The sequence below is a fragment of the Octopus sinensis genome, linkage group LG4 (assembly GCF_006345805.1).
Source record: "Octopus sinensis linkage group LG4, ASM634580v1, whole genome shotgun sequence".
Lineage (NCBI taxonomy): Eukaryota > Metazoa > Mollusca > Cephalopoda > Octopoda > Octopodidae > Octopus > Octopus sinensis.
The window spans coordinates 21,987,024-22,010,265 of record NC_043000.1 but is presented as its reverse complement, the minus strand read 5'-3'; the positions used below and the strand labels follow the sequence as shown (position 1 = coordinate 22,010,265).

Sequence of the window (23,242 nt, the reverse complement as noted above, 5' to 3'; positions counted from 1 at the left end):
AATGAGCCATAAGACTGCATTGAACTCCAAAGTCTGCTTTGAAATAGTTTTTACAGCCAGATGCCCTTCTTAACACCAACCACTTTACAGAGTGTAACTGGGTGCTTTTTATGTGGCACCAGCACTAGTGAAGTCACCAAGTAATTTGCAAGGCAAGACCCCTTGACCTTGTGGGAGAGTAGAATTGAAGGAGGTGGCATTGTATCAGGTGTTGGAAGGCTAAAGTATGGTAGAGGGACAAGAACAGTTGCCTTGCTGTTTGCCTGGGGCTATTGTAGAATTGTAAAAGCTACTTATCCAAGGGGCTGCACTTTGGAAGTGAACCTAGAATGCTATGGTTGGGAAGGGGAAGCAAACATCTTTCCCACAGGGCCATGCTTGTATAAAAACACATGAAATGAATGCATTCGGTTATCACAAGAGACACAAATGGAAACAAATTTCAGTAAAAGTAGCAATTTCAAAATATATCTGCTAAACTATTCTTATACGTAAAAGCAGTGTTATTGTATGGGGCTGAGACAAATAAGTCAAATAAGCAAATACAATCATTCATCAATAGATGCTTGCGTAGTATACTTAAAATTAGATGGCCTGAACACATAAGCAATATGGAGCTATGGCAAAGAACAATTGAAGTCTCGATTAGGGAGCAAATATTTAAGAAAAAGTGGAAGTGGATTAGTAGCACAATTAGAAAAGACACACTAAATATAGCGAAAAGTGCTTTACAGTGGAAACCGGATGGATATAGAAGGAGAGGTAGGCCTAAGAACTCGTGGCGGAGATCAACACAAAAGGAACTAGAGAAAGGGGGACATTCATGGCAGAGTATTAGTACAGAAGCCAAAAATTATGCAACATGGAATTCAACTATAAGTGGAGGGTTAAAGGCATAAAGAAGAAGAAGGAACTATTTTTATAGTTTTACATTCTAATTCATAGCAGAACTAGTCACCATCATCAACCCCTAGAAATTACTGACTGAAGTTCTGGGAATCATAGGGCCAGTTGCCTGGTTTCTATGCCATATAAATGATTGAGATAACAACATTCCCCTGGATAGGATGCCATTCTATTGCAGAGTTACTCATTTATAGCCGAGCGAACCGGAACAATGCAAAATGAAGTGTTTTGCTCAAAAACACATACTGCTCGGTCTGGGAATCGAAACTGCAATCTTATGATTGTGGGTACAACACCCTGACAATTAGGTCATGCATCTTCACTAGTAGAATAGTAGAACTGACTGTTGGTAAAATAGTAATTCTATATTTCATGACATCTTTGGAAAACAAAATAAAAATCTATTTTATTGCAGAGAGTCTTCTTGCAAAGACTAAAATTAGGTTAGCTTTTTAGCTTGTTGACAGCAAATGTTTGTATTTAATTCAAGCCTCAGCATCTCCAGAACATCTTTCCTTCACACACACACACACACACACACACACACACACACACAATTACATCCTGTAGTCAATTATAGAGAAATTTGTAGGATTCTCCCCCATACACTTCTCTTCCTCTATGAACCTATGCCTGTGACATTTGTGACATTTTAGGGATATTTAAACTAATTTAATATTGAACTTGTTTGTAACCTTTACATTTCTAACTATTGTTTTTCATAGATTGTATTTATAATTCAGTGTATTTTTTATAAGTATTTTGTAAAGTGTTTTATCATTATTGTCTTGGAATATTCACCAGCACCACCACCATCATCATCATGTAAAGATTGGTTATGTTTTCTGTGCAGCATTTTAAAATCCTGTCGTATTTAATCCTCCTTGACCTATTTTTTTACTGAGTGATTCTTCTTCATTATTCTGTAGCACATCTTTAACTATCTTCCATCGGTGCTTTACCTTGCTGTACACCTATATATTACCCTTTGTGTATAAAAATTACCTTCTGAAGCATGTCACTATAGTATGTGCATGAAGTTCACATGAATAAGTAAGAATGGGGTGTAAGCTAGGCAAAGAACTGATGACAGATAAGTGAAGATGTGCCATGGAATAATAAAGAATTAATACTCAGGAAAAAATTAGGCCAAGGAAGACGACATGTGACTAAGCCACAAGAAAAACAGTAAATAATTATCCACTGGCAAATTAAGAGTTGTTTATATTTAATTACCCCCTGGGTTAACCCATTTGTTACCATATTTCTGTGAAAATGCATTGGTTTTGTTTCAAATAATTTTGAAAGTTATGAAGAATTTTGTAAAATACATTTTGTTATTAAGCCATTGTTGAGATCATAAAATTATGAAATTTTGATGGAAGATTTTAATTTAGATCACTTTAACGCTTTTGTTACCTTATTTCTGTTAGAATACATTGCCTTTGTTTCAATTAATTTTGAAAATTATGAAGATCTAAAAGAATAATAGCGAAATTATTGTATATAGTGCTCCTGTGCACTACAACTCATCAGAAAATGTAGAACTGGACTTAGATGCCTTGGCTAGGTTACAGTTTGGATTTGTTCGGGTATATGGAATCATAGAAGTTGTATCTTTGGTGAGATTCTTAAAGTTTTGAAGTTGTTTTCTGAGATCAATCAATGCTACTTTTCATTTATCAGTTTCAGAGAAGGTTTTTGGAAACTCCCATTTTCTGGTTTTGTGTGCATTGAATAGGCTAAGTAATGAAGGAATGGCCTGTGAGAGTGCTTCAGTCCATATTTGAGGTTATTCTAAAAGTGGTTATGTGAGACACTGGATTCAATAAGGAATTTGATGTCCCTAAATTTTGTCCTAAGCAATTTATGCTTGAATGTATTTTTATTGATTCTTTTATTTTCATTAGTGTCAAGCTTTTCATGACATTTAGAATTCTAGCTCATGTGAAGCAATGTTTTCTGTAAATGGTCGTGTTTACTTTGCATTCAATTTTGTCATCATGTAAAGAGTAGGGGCAGGACTTTCACTATTAAAGACCAAGACAGATATTTTAATGTGTCAGTTTAGTTGATAGCATGAACAACCATGGACCGACTAACATGTCTCTGCTGTTAAGTGATGTAATAATTAATATTGATTTCAAATTTTGGCACAAGGTCAGCAATTTCAGAATTGGTATGGGGTAAGTTGATTACATCACCTCCCCAGAGTTCAACTGGTACTTATTTTATTGACCCTGGAAAGCTGAAAAGCATAGTTGACCTCAGTGGAATTTGAACTCAGAACATAAAGCTGGACGAAATGTCGAGTGTGCTAACAATTCTGCCAGCTTACCACCTTAGTGATGTAATTAATATTAGAAATAGTTATAGTCAAAGTATTATTGCTAAGAATTAGGTGGAAACATTTAGCAGGTTGTTACCTGTGTTGGTGTCAAAAAGTTTCTCTAACTGTAAAGGTCATATATCGTATGAAGCGTGTTTATGTTTAATGCTCAGTAGTAGAAAAATATCAGTGATGAGTGTTTGATGCATGCAAACATTGAAAAGTGAACATTAAAACAGTGATGACAAGTGCAGAAGATTTATATGACTTGAGATGAAGAAGGTGCATCAAGCGAATCAAAGAAAGTTGGTAAAAAAAAAGGGGGGGGGTGAGTTTCAGAGATTTTGACTTATGTATTTAAGTGAGATATTTGAATTAGTATTGATAAGTGTTGGGAGTTTATTGTAGAAGGTATCTATTGGAAATCTTGGAAGTAAAGGATAGGTCTGACCTGAGACTACTGAGATTCACTAAAGAGCTACTGCGAGATCTAGATAACTAAATGTATATGTATTACTCTTTACTCTTTTACTTGTTTCAGTCATTTGACTGTGGCCATGCTGGAGCACCGCCTTTAGTCAAGCAAATCGACCCCAGGACTTATTCTTTGTAAGCCTAGTACTTATTCTATTGGTCTCTTTTGCCGAACCGCTAAGTTATGGGGATGTAAACACACTACCATCGGTTGTCAAGCAATATTGGAGGGACAAACACAGACACACACACACATATATGTATATATATATACGATAGGCTTCTTTCAGTTTCCATCTACCAGATCCACTTACAAGGCTTTGGTCAGCCCGAGGCTATCGTAGAAGACACTTGCCCAAGGTGCCACGTAGTGGGACTGAACCCGGAACCATGTGGTTGGTTAGCAAGCTACTTACCTCACAGCCACTCCTAGATGTTAAAATAACAAGGGCTTTATAGAATTTTATGTTGAACATTTTTAAATAAAGAAAGTGATGTAAAATTTAGTCAGGGTTTCAGTACATTCCAATATTCACTTTTTCTACCCCAAACAGGTATTGTTCAACCTTCAAATATTTGGGCCAGTGATCCAGACCCATCAATGTTGAAATTTATTCAGGTAAGTTTGAAATAAAATCAATTCAGACATTACTTTAACTAGCAGTATCGCCCAGCGTTGCTCGGGTTTGTTTCGACCCTTTAGAATTTGAATTTTTGAAAAGTAAAAATTTTGCATTATGTAGCTTGTTATTCTCTTTAAGTGAACATTTTTCTGGTTGAAATACACCGAAAAATGGCGACACAGCAGTCAAAAAATCGTAAAACAGGGATTTTCACAGAAAAAAAGCACCTATTTGATATAAATAATTTTTGGTGTTAACATGGTCCGATTTGAATTTTATCTTCTACAGAATGAAGAGCAAGCCTTCTTCTATCATACTCTCAATTTTGGTCAACTTGCGCTGCAGGGTCTTGGAGGAGATAGTGTTAGTTGAAGGCTACCAAACCTATCATACACAGACAACTTCAGCTTTATATATATAGAGATGTAGCAAAATGGATAATGCTATGCTAGCTAGTAACTGAAATGTCTATTGATTTCAGACAGTTGGTCTAATCTCAGCTTTAATAACTGAAAAACTTTGCCTGTCTCAGAGACTGTCACAGAACCATCTGAATGAATGAGTGGGAAGAGCATCTAGCCACAGAAGATCTGTTTCTATAAACTCTGCTCGACCCATGCAAGCATGGGAAACTGGACCTATCCAAGCATGGGAAACTGGACCCATCAAAGTATGGGAAACTGGACCCTTGCAAGCATGGGAAACTGGACACTTGCAAGCATGGGAAACTGGACACTTGCAAGCATGGGAAACTGGACCCTTACAAGCATGGGAATCTGGACCCTTGCAAGCATGGGAAACTGGACCCTTGCAAGTATGGGAAGCTGAACACTTGCAAGCATGGGAAACTGGACCCTTCCAAGCGTGGGAAACTGGACCCTTCCAAGCATGGAAAACTGGACCCTTACAATCTTGGGAAACTGGACACTTGCAAGCATTGGAAACTGGACCCTTGCCAGCATGGGAAACTGGACCCATCCAAGCATTGGAAACTGGACCCTTCCAAGCATGGGAAACTGGACCCATTCAAGTATGGGAAACTGGAGCCTTGCAAGCATGGGAAACTGGACACTTCCAAGCATGGGAAACTGGACCCTTGCAAGCATGGGTAACTGGACACTTGCAAGCATGGGAAACTGGACACTTGCAAGCATGGGAAACTGGACACTTGCAAGCATGGGAAACAAGACCCTTCCAAGCATGGGAAACTGGACCCTTGCAAGCATGGAAAACTGGACCCTTACAAGCTTGGGAAACTGGACACTTGCAAGCATTGGAAACTGGACCCATCAAAGTATGGGAAACTGGACCCATCCAAGCATGGGAAACTGGACCCATCCAAGCATGGGAAACTGGACCCTTGCAAGCATGGGAAACTGGACACTTGCAAGCATGGGAAACTGGACACTTGCAAGCATGGGAAACTGAACACTTGCAGGCATGGGAAACAAGACCCTTGCAAGCATGGAAAACTGGACACTTACAAGCTTGGGAAACTGGACCCTTCCAAGCATTGGAAACTGGACCCTTGCAAGCATGGGAAACTGGACCCATCCAAGCATGGGAAACTGGTCCCTTGCAAGCATGGGTAACTGGACACTTGCAAGCATGGGAAACTGGACCCTTGCAAGCATGGGAAACTGGACACTTGCAAGCATGGGAAACTGAACACTTGCAGGCATGGGAAACAAGACCCTTGGAAGCATGGGAAACTGGACCCTTTCAAGCATGGAAAACTGGACCCTTACAAGCTTGGGAAACTGGACACTTGCCAGCATGGAAAACTGGACCCTTACAAGCTTGGGAAACTGGACTCTTACAAGCATTGGAAACTGGACCCTTCCAAGCATGCGAAACTGGACCCATCCAATCATGGGAAACTGGACCCATCCAAGCATGGGAAACTGGACCCTTGCAAGCATGGGAAACTGGACCCTTGCAAGCATGGGAAACTGGACCCATTCAAGTATGGGAAACTGGACACTTGCAAGCATGGGAAACTGTACCCTTCCAAGCATGGGAAACTGGACCCTTGCAAGCATGGGAAACTGGACCCTTGCAAGCATGGGAAACTGGACACTTGCAAGCATGGGAAACTGGACCCTTCCAAGCATGGGAAACTGGACCCTTGCAAGCATGGGAATCTGGACCCTTGCAAGCATGGGAAACTGGACCCTTGCAAGTATGGGGAATTTCAAGCTTGGGAAACTGGACCCTTACAAGCTTGGGAAACTGGACTCTTACAAGCATTGGAAACTGGACCCTTGCAAGCATGGGAAACTGGATCCATCCAAGCATGGGAAACTGGACCCATGCAAGCATTGGAAACTGGACCCTTACAAGCTTGGGAAACTGGACCCTTACAAGCATTGGAAACTGGACCCTTGCAAGCATGGGAAACTGGATCCATCCAAGCATGGGAAACTGGACCCATGCAAGCATTGGAAACTGGACCCTTCCAAGCATGGGAAACTGGACCCATTCAAGTATGGGAAAGTGGATGCTTGCAAGCATGGGAAACTGGACACTTGCAAGCATGGGAAACTGGACACTTGCAAGTATGGGAATCTGGACCCTTGCAAGCATGAGAAACTGGACCCTTGCAAGTATGGGGAATTGCAAGCTTGGGAAACTGGACCCTTACAAGCTTGGGAAACTGGACCCTTACAAGCATTGGAAACTGGACCCTTGCAAGCATGGGAAACTGGATCCATCCAAGCATGGGAAACTGGACCCATGCAAGCATTGGAAACTGGACCCTTCCAAGCATGGGAAACTGGACCCATTCAAGTATGGGAAAGTGGATGCTTGCAAGCATGGGAAACTGGACACTTGCAAGCATGGGAAACTGGACCCTTGCAAGCATGGGAATCTGGACCCTTGCAAGTATGGGAAACTGAACACTTCCAAGCATGGGAAACTGGACCCTTTCAAGCATGGGAAACTGGACCCTTCCAAGCAGGGAAAACGGGACCCTTACAAGCTTGGGAAACTGGACACTTGCAAGCATGGAAAACTGGACCCTTACAAGCTTGGGAAATTGGACCCTTCCAAGCATTGGAAACTGGACCCTTGCAAGCATGGGAAACTTGCAAATATGAAAAGAATTTAACACAATGATGATGGTGATGATGAATTCACCATTAAGAAACCAATGTAAAGCAGAATTGCTGATTATTTTATTTTCTGTATTGATAAAGTGAGAGAAGCAGACATTCCAAAGCATTGTGGATGTTTTTTTATATTTCAAATATACTCTTTTTACTCTTTTACTTGTTTCAGTCATTTTGACTGCGGCCATGCTGGAGCACCGCCTTTAGTCAAGCAAATCGACCCCGGGACTTATTCTTTGTAAGCCCAGTACTTATTCTATCAGTCTCTTTTACCGAACCGCTAAGTGACGGGGACGTAAACACACCAGCATCGGTTGTCAAGCAATGCTAGGGAGACAAACACACACACACATGCATATATACATATATATACATATATACGACAGGCTTCTTTCAGTTTCTGTCTACCAAATCCACTCTCAAGGCTTTGGTTGGCCCGAGGCTATAGTTGAAGACACTTGCCCAAGATGCCACACAGTGGGACTGAATCCGGAACCATGTGGTTGGTTAGCAAGCTACTTACCACACAGCCACTCCTGCGCCTATGTTCTTAATATGTTCTTAATACTTTACAAATTCCACTCATGTGACAATAAACTTATTTTCTTGTCATTAATTTGGTAGAAAAATTTGACAGTACATTTTAGAAACAATATGGTCGTTGGAATGTGGCCATGCTGGAGCACCACCTTGTAGGGTTATTTGGACAAATCAATCTACTAGTACTGGGTACTTATTCAGTCGGCTTCTTTTGCCAGGCCACTAAGTTATGAGGACTTAAACAAGTGTATGTGTGTGTGTGGGGGAACAAACACAGACATAACACACTCACACATATATATATGTATGTATTATATATATATATATATATATATATATATATAGTTACAGAGATGTACTTGCATAGCAAGTGACCTGATCTGAGATCATGTGCTGGAACGAAAACAATTACAGAATGGAAGGTGTTTATAAGCCATTTAAGAAACACACAAAAACCGTTAGATTCACTTCAACATTTAAATTTAATTTGCCAAAATATTTTCATCGCTTTCAGACTGCGACCTATTCACTAACAAAATTCACTGAGATGCAGCGTGGAATTTTGTCAGTGAACTCCTGCTGGAGAGGACTGATCAGGTAAAGGACCTGGGTATCTTGGTGGATTCCTCCTTTTCGCCTTCGGCCCAGTGCGTCCATGCTGCCAACAAAGCACGCGGAATTCTGTTCTTGATTCGACGGTCATTCGGAATGCTCAAGCAGCCATATTCCTACCACTCTATGTCACGCTGGTGAGACCCATATTGGAGTATGGGATTCAAGCCTCTTCTCCTTATCTCCTCAAAGACATACAGCATCTCGAAAGAGTCCAGAAGCTGGCTACCCGCATGGTTCATGGTCTCAAAAATTTGTCCTACGAAGAAAGGCAGAGGACACTCGACCTTTATTCTCTTGAAAAACGCCGCCGCCGTGGTGATCTCATTCTCGCCCACAACATCATAAGCGGAAAGTGTAACCTCTCGAAAGAGCTGTTCTTCACTCCTGCTCCAGAGCGTCGGCTGCGGGGTCATTCCGAAAAGCTCTACCTGCGACGATTTCATCTCAATCGAAGGAGAGGAGCTTTCTCCGTCCGGGTTGCGGATCCGTGGAACAAGCTGCCAGACGAGATGGTGAAGATGCCGACGACCACTTTGTTCAAAGCCTCCCTGGACCTCAAGTGGCCTGAACTCTTTACATGAACACCACCCTGTTCTTAACTCCATGTCCCCCTACATGGCCTTGCTATTTGCTTTTGAGCCAAATTAACTAACTAACTAACATCAGTGAACGCGGTCTCAAAGCGATGAAAATATTTTTGCAAATTAAATTTAAATGTTGAAGTGAATCTAACGCCACCCCGCTGGCTAAGCGAGCAGGTCAACAGAAGAAAGAGTGAGAGAAAATTGTAGTGAAAGAGTACAGCAGGGATCGTCATCCACCCGCTGCCGGAGCCTGTGGAGCTTTAGCTGTTTTCGCTCAATAAACCCTCACAATGCCCGGTCTGGGAATCGAAACTGCAATCCTACAACCGTGAGTCCGCTGCCCTAACCACTGGGTCATTGCACCTCCGCACACACACACACAGAAACACACACATATATATATGCACACAGTTTCAGTCTATTATATTCACTCACAAGACATTGGTTGCTGAAGGATTGATCTGCATGGTACTTTGAGCAAGAAGACACTTGCCCAAGGTGCTATGCTGTGTGGTGGAACTGAACTTGAAACTGCATGCTTGCAAAGTGAACTGTTAATCATGCAGCCATGCCTGTGCTCATAGTGTAAATCCACTTCTGGTTTATTTAACAACAGTGACTGGCCAATCAAGAATTTACTGAACACCTCAGTCCATCTAGTTGTAAAGAGGTACCATGATTGTAAGCAAAGTGCAGCAGTGTAAAACTACTGTCCTGAGTTCAGTTCTTCCTGTGTGTCTAAAAGAGGTCGTGGGACCCTATGATTTCGTCCTTATACCATGTTAGTAGGCATCATATCTGACCTGACATAATCGTTGTTATTGTTTTATTCACCCAAATAAACTCTTACCAGGCAAACCTAAGAACAAAGACATTCCATCTGTGACCATCCTGCTTTTTCTTTTTCTGTTTTTCTTCTTTTTTCTGCAGGCAGAGTGAAGGTGCATGGCTTAGTGGTTAGGTTGTTGCATTCATGATCTCAAGGTTGTGAGTTTGATTCCTGGACTGGGTGGAGCATTGTGTTCTTATTTCTTTATTGCCCACAAAGGGCTAAACATAGAGGGGACAAACAAGGACAGACAAAGGGATTAAGTCGATTATATCGACCCCAGTGCGTAACTGGTACTTTATTTATCGACCCCGAAAGGATGAAAGGCAAAGTCGACCTCGGTGGAATTTGAACTCAGAACGTAACGGCAGACAAGATACCACTAAGCATTTCGCCCGGCGTGCTAACATTTCTGCCAGTTTGCTGCCTTTGAGCATTGTATTCTTGAGCAAAACACTTTATTTCACATTGCTTCAGTCCACTCAGCTGTAAATGAATTGTAATCTTGCAATGGGCTGGTGACCTCAGTGGGGAATGTTGTAATTTTGGTTACTTAGATGCCAGCTCTTTGAGTCCTGGGACTTAAGACAGTAAGGTGCAGGAGTTGATGGTGATGATGATGATAGTGTATACATAACAACATTGTCTGTTGTTTGTTCCTTCTCGAGCCATGCCTGGCTCATAAGGGCCGGTTTCCCGGTTACCTTGGCGTATAGGTTCCCCACCTGGATGGAACGCCGGTCCATCGCAGGTGAGCTACAAGATGCAGGAGGAAAGAGTCAGCAGAAGTTAGCCATTACCTTCTGCCGGAGTCATGTGGATCTTAGGTGTTTTGCTCATAAACACACACATCACCTTGTCTGAGATTCGAACCCACTATTCCTTGACTGCGAGTCCGCTGCTCTATCCACTAGGCCATGTGCCTCCACAACAACATTGTCTGATATGTTCTAAGTTGGCAGGGTATAATTTGATAGAGATTTAGTTGCTATTTCCTGCTGGTTGAATGACCACATAGAGGTTCATAGAGGATAGGAGAGGTTTTAGCTTTAATATTGGCTAACAACGGTTATGCAGGGGCAACAATGAACTCAGTGCCTAACAGTGTTACATTTTTCTCCTATGTTTGAAGTTCAAATTCTTTTCAGGGCTTGATAAAATAAATATCAATCATTTACTGAGGTTAATTCAATTGACAATACCATTCCTCTTTAAATTTGTAACATATTACCAATAGCAGAAACCATTGAAAACAACCATTATTCTTATATTATTTAAGATCATTACTTGTGTGTGTATGTATGTGTGTGTGTGTGTGTGGAAATTTCCATAGTAGATTCTGGATTCCATTTATCACTGTACAATGAAAAGAATGATGTCACCCTAACAAAACAGCTGATTAGATAAGCTCTTTTACATTGTCATGAATTCCAACTTTCTAATCCTCTGCCACATTTATTTGCATTATCTCGTTGTCATCTGTTTCCGGACAGCATGTGTATTAGCTATTGTTTTCTTTTAAACTCTTTATAATATTATATCAATTGACCTCTGGACTATTACCCCTAGGATTCTTTTAATAAGAACCCAATTTGGATTGTTTAGGGGATGAACACAGTCTTAGTATCATTTAAAAAGTTGACACTTGAAAATGCTATCAAAATATCCTCATAAGTCACTGCTTTTGTTATAATGTCTTTTATCTCTCTCTTCCCCCACTCCCTTGTCCCCTTCTAACTATGGCCTATCCTCATCACAAGGTTTGTCAAAGACCTAGTCTGACTTTAAAAACAAAACTTGACATATAAAAAGCTGTTGTGGTGGCTACACTACATTATGGTTGTGAAACTTGTACAGTCATAGACGTAGGAGTGGCTGTGTGGTAAGGAGCTTGCTTCCCAACCACATGGTTCTGGGTTCAGTCCCACTGCATGACACCTCTGAAAGAAGCCTGTCATATATATATATAAAATGATAAACGTCGCCCTTTTCAAGCCTAGCCAGGCTCATGGGTCTGGTTTCCTGGTTTCTGTGATGTATGTGTTCTCCACCCCAGCTGGACAGGATGCCAGTCCATCGCAGTGTTGCTCAAGAAACAGGAAGAGAGAGTGAGAGAAAGTTGTGGCAAAAGAGTACAACAGAGGCACCACCACCCCCTGCCGGAGCCTCGTGGAGCTTTTAGGTGTTTTCACTCAATAAACACATAAACGCTCGATCTGGGAATCGAAACTACGATCCTCCGACCACGAGTCCACTACCCTAACCACTGGGCCATTGCACCTCCACACACACACACACACACACACACACATATGTATGTATGAACATGTATATATTTGGGTGTCTGTATTTGTCCCCCCCCCACCATTGCTTGACAACCAATGTTGGTGTGTATATGTCCCTGTAACGTAGCAGTTTGACAAAAGAAACCAATAGAATAAGTACTAGGCTTAGAAAGAAAATGCCTTGGAGTCAATTTGCTTGACTAATGGCAGTGCTCCAGCATGGCTGTAGTCAAATGACTGAAACTAGTAAAAGAATAATAAAAGAAGAAAAGTTTACCAAAGGCATGCCAAAAAGCTCAAAAAGCTCAATCACTTTCACCCAACAATTCTTCAGGTGGCAGGATAAAATTCCCAATACATCTGTGCTTAAAAGAACTAATATGTGAATCCTGTATGCTTTTCTAAGCAAATTCTAAGTGTAGTGGAGTGGACATGTAGTGTGCATGCCTGATGCCAGATTCCCGAAACAAATCTTTGGTGAACTAGCAGTTGGGTCTCAGTCATGTGGTGGACGAAAGAAGAGATACAAAAACATGTTCGAGGCAACATTGAAAATGTGTAACTGAGAGCATTCTACTTGGGAACATCTTGTTCGAGATGGATCACTGTGGTGTAGTGCTGTGTACTCTGCAGTACAATGCTCTGAATGAGAAATGGTGAGAGAAGTTAGAGAGTGGAGGGCTGCATGGAAAGCAAGATTCCCACTGAGTCCTGACTCTGCTGTTATGTGTCCCCATTGTAACCATGGATTTCTTGCTGAAATTGGCACAATAAGCTGCCTCAAGATCTGCAAAGTGTAAAACTGATGACCTGGTCATCTTCAGAGCCATGAAAGATGAACCTAACAACATTTTAAGATCCACAAAGATCAGAACATGATTGCAGCTTTTGATGGTCCAAATCAGATATGTAATCTATGTGGGTGTCTTTTCAGAACATTGTCTGGTTTAAGAAGCTACACCAGACACCATGATAGATCTGAAGTGTAAGTACAAGAGGTGGTCAGACTCTGCATAGGGAGTAAACAACCACCACACATGCAACCAGATGCCTCCATATTTTTTTTTATTGAGTATATCACTTTGTACATCACTGTGAGAGACTGTGCTGTTTAATAACACATTTCAGTAATGTACAACTCATTCTGCATGTTCTATTATTGTAATTATTTTTGTGGACTTATCACCGAATCACCAGATGATGAATATCTTATAACTAGCATTATGTCGCAGCTGATAAGACCCAACTAGGTCAAAACCAAGGTGCTTTGGCTGTTAAACATGTGTACTCTCTCAGGGATTTAACTCCTAGATTATTTTAAAACAAGGCTTGATATATTTTCTTAACTCTTTAGCATTCATATTTTTCTAGCAAATGTAATGCATATATTCACATTCATCATCATCGTTTAACGTCCGTTTTCCATGCTAGCTTGGGTTGGACGGTTCGACCGGGTCTGGGAAGCCAGGAGGCTGCACCAGGCTCCAGTCTGATCTGGCAGTGTTTCTACAGCTGGATGCCCTTCCTAACGCCAACCACTCTGTGAGTGTAGTGGGTGCTTTTTACGTGCCTGGGGCACAGGTGCCAGGGGAGGCTGGAAGTGGCCACGATTGGTTGGTGCTTTTTACGTGCCACTGGCACAGGTATCATAACTACAAATATCAAATGGAAATTGTAGTTATTCACATTGTTCTGAATTAATCAAGCACTACCTTGTAACTTCAAGATTTCAATGATGTGATTGTGTTTACAATGACATTGTAGGGTAGGTGTGAGAGGGCAGATCCAGCCAATTTGAACATAAAACTAGTAGAATATTTTGGCTGGATATGGCTGGTTTAAATTCTAAAAGATTAAGCTTTACTTCAGGATATTGTTAAAGGGTTAGAGGGTATTTTGTATATGATATTTTGTATATAATATTGGGGTGCATGTATGTTTTTGTGGTTTAAGAAGTTTGCTTCACAATCATGTTTATTTGAGTTTGATACCACTGCATGGTCCCTTGGGCAGATATCTTCTACTTATAGTCTCAGGTTGACTAATGCTTCGTGAATGAAATCTGGTAAATAGAAACTGTACGGAAGCTTGCTGTGTACTCTTGTATTGTGTTTTTGTCTCTTCATGTGTTTGCATGTCATCAGTTATGCAGTGGTGACAGTTATGCCCTACATAGAAAATATGTCCTGCAATTTGGAACTTTAAAGTACTTCACTTGAAAACAAGAATTGGCATCAAGATGGATAGCCAACCATTGAATACTGGCCCAAGAAGTCTTGTCCAATTCATACCTAGGATGGAAAAAGTAGACTTTAAAACAATGATCATATCATCATCGTCGTCATCATTTAATGTCCATATTCTATGCTGGTATGAATTGGATTGTTTAATAATATCCAATGGGTCCAAGGACTGTGTCATGCCCCAATGTCAGTTTTTGTATGATTTCTATGGCTGGTTGCCCTTCCTAAGACCCAACACTTTACAGTGTGTACAGGGTAAATTTTTTTCAAATCACCAGCACTAGTGAATTCACCATTCAGCTTTGAACAATATATAATTACTATAAAATATTACTACTATTACAGGTAAATTATGCTTGTGGTTTATATTCTTTGTGATTTATTGGATACCAATAAAATATATAATTACTGGAGCACCTTGCATGGACAGTTAAAAATGAAAGCTACAATTTGGAATTAAAAATTTAGTAAAAAATAGTGGAAACTTTTTTGTGCGTTGTTTATTAATCTTCTTCATCATTCTAATGTCCATTTTTCCAGTCTTGCCTGGGTGGAATTTGTTGAGATAGATTTTCTACAACTGAGAACCTTGTTGCCAATCTAATACTTCCCCATGATCAGACATGTTTCATAGAAATATTCATATTGGAAATGAATGACATTCATTTATAACAATCATGCGATATCTAGACAAGGAGACACAGGCATACATTCATACTCACACACATATACATGACGGTCTTTTTTCAGTTTCTATCCACTAAATCTAGCCACAAGATATTCAGGACAGCTCATAAACATACGAGAGTAACACCAAGTTTTGCTTTCATGTGTCGGGTGAGTGTCCAAGCAGTGAATCAGTGTCCAAGCGGTGAATCTGTACATTGGATCTGAACGGCTTGGACAATTTGTACATAGCTACAGAATATTATCTTTGTTATAAGGAAATACTGCAAATCTTGCTGCTGCTTTTGGGACAATAATATTCTTTTCTACTCTAGGCACAAGGCCCGAAATTTTTTTTGGGAGGGGGCAGTCGATTAGATCACTCCCAGTACACAACTGGTACTTAATTTATCAACCCTGAAAGGATGAAAGGCAAAGTCGACCTCGGCAGAATTTGAACTCAGAACATAAAGACAGATGAAATACCTATTTCTTTACTACCCACAAGGGGCTAAACACAGTGAAGACAAACAAGGACAGACAAACGAATTAACTAGATTACATCGACCCCAGTGCATAATCAGTACTTAATTTATCGACTCTGAAAGGATAAAAGGCAAAGTTGACCTTGGCGGAATTTGAACTCACAACGTAACGGCAGACGAAATACCGCTAAGCATTTTGCCCGACGTGCTAACGATTCTGCCAGCTCAGTAATATTGAGTTGTATTTATTTAATTATACAGAACTAAACTGGGCAAGTAACTGCAACTATGTGAAAAGAACATTTTCACAGTCTTGGTAGTAAAATATTTGATTTGCTAATTTGGATTGAAAGATTATTTATGTGCATTCATGTTGGAACAAGTTTTGTTGTGTCTTGGGAGATTTATTATACTAACAATAGTAACACATGCACTGGTTCAATTCTACTTTTTTATCATTAGTCAATTGGTAAGATATCTAATCAACAAATTGATTGCTTCCGGTCACTGAAAAGGTTGCGAACAGCAATGTAAGAACTTTGGTGGACAAACAAACAACCAGTTGATTATTTAACCAACATATTAAACAAATGATTGATTAGTCGATTAGATATCTAACCAATTGAATAATAATAAAGAAGTGAAATCGAACCTGTGTGTGTATTATTATTGATGTAATGACCCTCCCAAAACACAACAAAATTGGATTACAGTTCTTTATTTAAGAGATGAGGAATTATTTACATTTGACGGATATTTGTCCTCATGTTTGTTAACACAATGTTTCAGCTGATATACTCTTCAGCTTTCATCAGGTGTCTTGGGTAAATTTCGAACCTGGGTTCTCATTCCTAAGGTATTTTTCCATGTTATTATTATTGAGTGAGAGAGCAGTGCATGCCATCAAAGTGACATTGGGGTAAAATATACGAAGCCCAGTATACCCATCATGACTAACCGTTTGATAAGGGTACACTAGGCACATGCATCACAACCATATGTGCATGACATGGTGATCTCATATCAAGATAAACAGCACATGACCTTGCAGGTGGGGCCCAGTTAGAATTTTCTTCTGGTCGAGTAACCCATCCCGCTCAAAAGGTTCCTGAATAAGGGTTGTTTAAGGATGTTGAACAAAACACCCATGTTTCCAGAGGTGAATTATTCCAACCCCAAAGAATCACTCTCAATACATGGCTATGATGCTCCCCCACTACTTCTACTTGTGATCAGAGATGCACATATCGTCAGCCACTAAGAGACATGCTCAACTGGTTACGGTCAAACAACTGACAAGCAAATCTGTTGTATTGAGCAGAATATTTGCTGTAGCCCATCTTTTATACCAAGACAAAGCAATGTACATGATATCACTTCCAATCAGTTTAAGATCAGAAGCCATGAGAGTTACTGCCTGGTACTGCATCAGAGCACGTATTATTATTATTATTATTATTATTTACATTATTATTGTTATTAGTATAATTTTTATTCAGGTCACTGCCTGGAATCGAACTTGGAATCTTGGGGTTAGTAGCCCGCGCTCTTAACCACTATGCCAAATGCCCGATTCCAGGCAGTGACCTGAATAATAATAATAATAATAATAATAATAATAACAACAACAACATGGCCACATCTGGCCAAAATACTCTATCTGTCTTATGTTCATACTGGCCAATTCCAATATTTCACCACAAATAAACAATCACATCATTGCAATCTTGAAGCTATGAAGATAATGCATGATTAATTCAAAGCAATGCGAATACAGAAGCATTACATTCGTCAGATAACCTGAATGCTAAGGTTAAAGACAATAGGGAGAGTTGGCTGCTATTTCTAGCGTATCGAGGAGCCCTATAAAGTTCGTTTGTTATTATAGAGGGGAGATAAGCAGGAAATGTTAAGATAACGAGCAGACTTTGAAGAGATAACTAATGGGAACATATTAACATATAAAAGGAAGAGGAAGAGTTACTGTTTCAACGAAGGGTCACGGAATTATGAGGTTAGATCTAAATTTAGTCTGCTTCTATTCATTAGGTTTAATTTTTGATTTTTAACAAAAAAATATATCCCCTAGTTTGAGTGGTATAGATAAGGTGTAAATCAGCTTTGAATCTTATCAGTTATCTTTTAGCTGTTTTAGTCCAGGGTTTCTCAACCATTTTTTTTTTTAATCTATGGACATCATTTATTACTATTATATTGTGGTGGACCCTCCACAGTCATTCCACGTTTAAAAACTAGTTTTATAAAAACTTCTTTCATAATTCGTATTTTGTTTTTCACACATTAGTGTCGCCAGTGCCGCTGGACTGGCTCCTGTGCAGGTGGCACGTAAAAAAAGCACCATTTGGGCGTGGCCGTTGCCAGTACCACCAAACTGGCCCTCGTGCCGGTGGCATGTAAAAGCATCCACTACACTCTTGGAGTGGTTGGCATTAGGAAGGGCATCCAACTGTAGAAACTCTGCCAGATCAGATTGGAGTCTGGTTCACCAGACCTCAGTCAAATCGTCCAACTCATGCTAGCATGAAAAGCGGACGTTAAATGATGATGATGATGATGATTAATTTGTGTACGTTGAACCGTGTAAAGTGTTGGAGAAAGAAACCTAGCTGTTTCTTGCCATACATACCAAGAGCAACTTTTTTTCAGGGACCTTTAAAATACTATTGTGGATCCCTATTGAGGCACTTCCTTAAAGGGTTTAGTTGACCCAATTACTTATATATATGAGGGACAAAGACATACACAGACATGTGTGAATGTGATGATGATGATGATGATATATATATACACACTCTGTACTCTTTTACTTGTTTTAGTCATTTGACTGTGGCCATGCTGGAGCACTGCCTGTAGTCGAGCAAATCGACCCCAGGACTTATTCTTTGGAAGCCTAGTACTTATCCTATCTGTCTCTTTTGCCGAACTGCTAATGTTACGGGGATGTAAACACACCAGTATTAGTTGTCAAGTGTTGTTGGGGGACAAACACAGACACATATATACGATGGGCTTCTTTCAGTTTCCGTCTACCAAATCCACTCACAAGGCTATAGTAGAAGACACTTGCCCAAGGTGCCACACAGTGAGTGGATTTGGTAGATGGAAACTGAAAGAAGCCTGTTGTGTATATATATATATGTGTGTGTGTGTTTGTGTGTGAGTCCTCCCATCATCACTTGACAACCAATGTTGGTGTGTTTATGTCCCCGTAACCTAGAGGTTTGGCAAAAAGAAACCGATAGAATAAGTACTAGACTTACAAAGAATAAGTCTTGGGGTCGATTTGTTCGACTAAAGGTGGTGCTTCAGCATGGCTGCAGTCAAATGACTGAAACAAATTTTTAAAAAAATGTAGGAAAAAGAGATGACACAGAAGAAACAATGGTTATGTTATGAACTTCATTAGCTTACAGCTGTTTTTCTGCTCTAAGATGCTGTGGGTCCTTAATTGAGTGCCTGAATAGCATCCTGTAGTTACATTAGAGCCTTGAATATTAAGTGCAATTTATTTGGGAAAAAAATGACTTACACTTTATCCAATATACAGGGAAAGCATTACCAGTGACGAAATCATTGATCATCATCATCATCATCATCATCGTTTAACATCCATTTTCCATGCTAACATGGGTTGGATGGTTTGACCGGGGTCTGCGAAGCTAGGAGGCTGCACCAGGCCCCAGTCTGATCTGCAGTGTTTCTACAGCTGGATGCCCTTCCTAATGCCAACAACTCCGTGAGTGCTGTGGGTGCTTTTTGCGTGCAACCGACACATGTGCCAGGAGAGGCTGGCAACAGCCACGATCGGTTGGTGCTTTTTATGTGCCACCAGCACGGAAGCCAGACAAGGTGGCACTGGCATTGGCCACGTTTGGATGATGCTTCTTACGTGCCACTGGCACAGGTATCACAACTACAATTTCCATTTGATTTTTATTTTGATGTTGATGTACTTGACTCAGTAGGTCTCCTCAAGCACAGCAGGTTGCCCTACGATCCAAGGTAAGCACAGCAGGCCATCCTGTGATCCAATATATACAACATCAATGATTGATGTTGTATATAAAAAAGCGTGTCCAAAAGGCAATTACTGTACACCAGGTTATTAGTTTCATAATGCCTACGTGAAAGATATATATATATATATATAATATTATCAGAAAAGCCCTTTTTATCCTTTTATTTGTTTCAGTCATTTGACTGTTGCCATGCTGGAGCACCATATATAGTCGAACAAATCAACCCTGAGACTTATTCTTTGTAAGCCTGTTATTATTCTATCAGTCACTTCTGCTGAACCACTAAGTTACGGGGATGTAAACACACCAACATCAGTTGTCAAGCGATGTTAGGGGGACAAACACAGATACACACACATGGAACCTGGAACCATGTGGTTGGCAAGCAAGCTACTGACCACACAGTCACTCCTGTGCCTTTTTATTCATTTTTCATGTATATATTTACATACACACATGATGGACTTCTTTCAGTTTCCTTCTACCAAATCCACTCACAGTTGGCCCAAGACACTTGTTGAAGGTGCGAGGAGTTGGACAAGATCCAGAACCATGTAATTGGGAAGTTAACTTGTTACCATACAGCCATGTTGTAACAAATAAATTTGAATCTATTATGATATTCTTAAAGCTTTTCAATAAAAACCATAACATGGAGTGCCATTTCCCTTACATATACAAATTCCAGCCTAATCTTAAATTTTTATGAAACCTTCTATTCCAGACATTAGGTGTGACAACAACATCAAAGAATGAAGAAGTTATCAAGAACACACAGGTGGTTTTTATTGCAGTAAAACCGAAGGTTGTGTCTTGTCTACTGGATGAAATCCACCCCTTCGTTAGTTCTGACAAATTAGTAGTGTCTATTGCTGCAGGAATCCGATTATCTTCTATTGAAGAGGTAAGTTAATTCTTTAATTACCTTCTCTTTATTAACCTCTTATTTCTGATTAAGTTTATTATGAATTGTGCTAATTTCTATTTAACCAATTAAGACCAGGTTGCGGTCTCAAAAGTGACAAAAATATTTTGGCAAATTAAATTTAAATGTTGAAGTGAATCTAACGGTTTTTGTGTGTTTCTTAAATGGCTTATAAACACCTTCCATGCTGCAATTGTTTTCGTTCCAGCACACGATCTCAGATCAGGTCACTTGCTATGCAAGTACATATCCGCAATTAAGATTCATTTTAGATATTTTCATCTGTGACCTTCCTTGCAAGTATCAAGATTAAAGGAAGTTATCTACAATGTGTTTAGTTTTATAAAAGCATATTACTTCTTTGTTTCTAAGCAGATAAAGTCGCTTTATTGTATGTGTAGTTCTGATATATGTATATGCATTATTTTACTATCAGGAAACACTAATATTTGTGAAAAGATGAAAAAATATATTGATATTCCAAACATTTTCTAAATTCAAATGACATGGAAAGTAGTTTTATCATTGACTGACTCCTGTGCAGGTGGCACGTAAAAAACACCATTTTCGAGCGTGGCCATGCCAGTACCGCCAGACTGGCCCTTGTGCCGGTGGCACTTTAAAAGCACCCACTACACTCTCGGAGTGGTTGGCGTTAGGAAGGACATCCAGCTGTAGAAACTCTGCCAGATCAGATTGGAGTCTGGCGCAACCATCTGGTTCGCCAGTCCTCAGTCAAATCGTCCAACCCATGCTAGCATGGAAAGCGAATGTTAAACGATGATGATGATGCTGATGATAATTGTCTTGCATTTATTTTACAACAAAAATCTGTGGGGGTGATTTTGGAAAATGTGAACATTTATATATTACTGGAGCAGTTGTTTTTGCAGTCAGATGTGCTCTTTATATAACTAAACATTTCGTCATTCATCATCATCATCATCATTTAGCGTCCGCTTTCCATGCTAGCATGGGTTGGACGGTTCAACTGGGGTCTGGGAAGCCAGAAGGCTGCATCAGGCCCAGTCTGATCTGGCAGTGTTTCTACGGCTGGATGCCCTTCCTAACGCCAACCACTCCGTGAGTGTAGTTGAATATATTTATTTTAAGACATTTTTAGATGTACAAAATATTACTACTGCTGCTACTAGTGTGTATAGTAGACAGAGTAGGTCTCAAAATCCTAATCATCATCATTTACTGTCCATTTTCCATGCTGTCATGGGTTGGGCAGTTTTAGCCAGAGCTGGCAAGCTAGAACAGGTCTCTGTCTGATTTGGTTTGGCTTCTATGGCTTGATGCCATTCTTAATGCCAAGTACTTTACAGAGTGTGTTGGATGCTTTTCATGCGGCACTGGCACGGGTGCTTTTTATGTGGCACCAGCGTGGGTGCTTTCTAAGATGCCCAGTTGCTTGAAAGCCAACTGAATAATTGGATTGACGTAAAATGACTATTAACTTACTACTAAGGAATAAAAATCTGAAAATTGTTGAAGATAACCATTTGAGATCTAGGCAAGGCAGGGTCTCTGATCTGTTTGGGAGGATCCAAATAAGAATTATACTCTGTGACCTATTCAATATATTCCAACATGGAAAAATGGACATAAATTATGATAATGATGAATTAAACTGGAATAATAGTGTGAATGTCTAATTACCAAGTATAATATTTTGAGAAAATATATTATTCCATTACTCTTTCTTTTTTAGTGTAATCGCCTTCTCCCCCCTCCATTCATATTGGATTTTTTGGTCCATATCTGTGAGGAGTTGGAAGTCAGTTATCTCTAGCAAAATATGGACAATGAATACTAAAAACAAACACACACTACAAATTGCACACAATTAAATACTTTAGAAGTTAAAGCATTTAGTTTGCTAAATAAACTTTAAATGCTTAATACATTCTGCAGCAATAAAATAACTCAGTTCAACTGTTCTCTATACAGCAGATGTAGACATGCTCTGCATATTTTTATGTGGCATTGCTAATCATCATCATCATTTAATGTCCGCTTTCCATGCTAGCATGGGTTGAATGATTTGACTGAGGTCTGGCGAACCAGATTCCAGTCTGATCTGGCAGAATTTCTACAGCTGGATGCCCTTCCTAATGCCAACCACTCCGAGAGTGCCACTTGCACAGGAGCCAGTCCAGCGGCACTGGTAACGACCTTGCTCGAATGTTTTTTCACGTGCCAGTAAGGCGATGCAGATAACGATCCCGCTCGAATGGTGCTTTTTACGTGCCACCAGCACAGAGGCCAGTTTGTTGCTCTGGCAACGACCACGCTCATATGGTACTCTTAGCGCTCCACTAGCACAGATGCCAGTCATCAAATTTGATTTCGATTGAAATTTGCCACAATTATTCCTGACATGTTTATACATCTTTTCCTCTTTATGGCTCTTTTAAAGTCCACTTTTCTGTCTTATTTTGTGTACTATTGAATGAAAGGCGAGCCGAGGACTTGATGGGGATGCTGGGGTTGAAGGAATCGGTGGAATAGCTGGCAAGGGCAAATGAAGTGCAGTGGTATGGACATATGTTGAGGAAGGATGAGGGTCATGTTCTGAG

At 40.1% G+C, this 23,242-nt stretch overlaps 1 protein-coding gene across 1 annotated transcript in view; it reads left to right on the top strand.

The window, feature by feature from the left end:
- The window catches only part of LOC115210645 (pyrroline-5-carboxylate reductase 1, mitochondrial), a 42,962-nt gene that overhangs the window by 13,465 nt on the left and 6,255 nt on the right, over positions 1 to 23,242 (top strand). The window contains exons 2-3 of the mRNA XM_029779298.2: positions 4,264 to 4,328; positions 20,457 to 20,636. Coding sequence (XP_029635158.1) covers positions 4,264 to 4,328; positions 20,457 to 20,636 — 245 coding nt within the window. The remainder of the gene's footprint in view (positions 1 to 4,263; positions 4,329 to 20,456; positions 20,637 to 23,242) is intronic.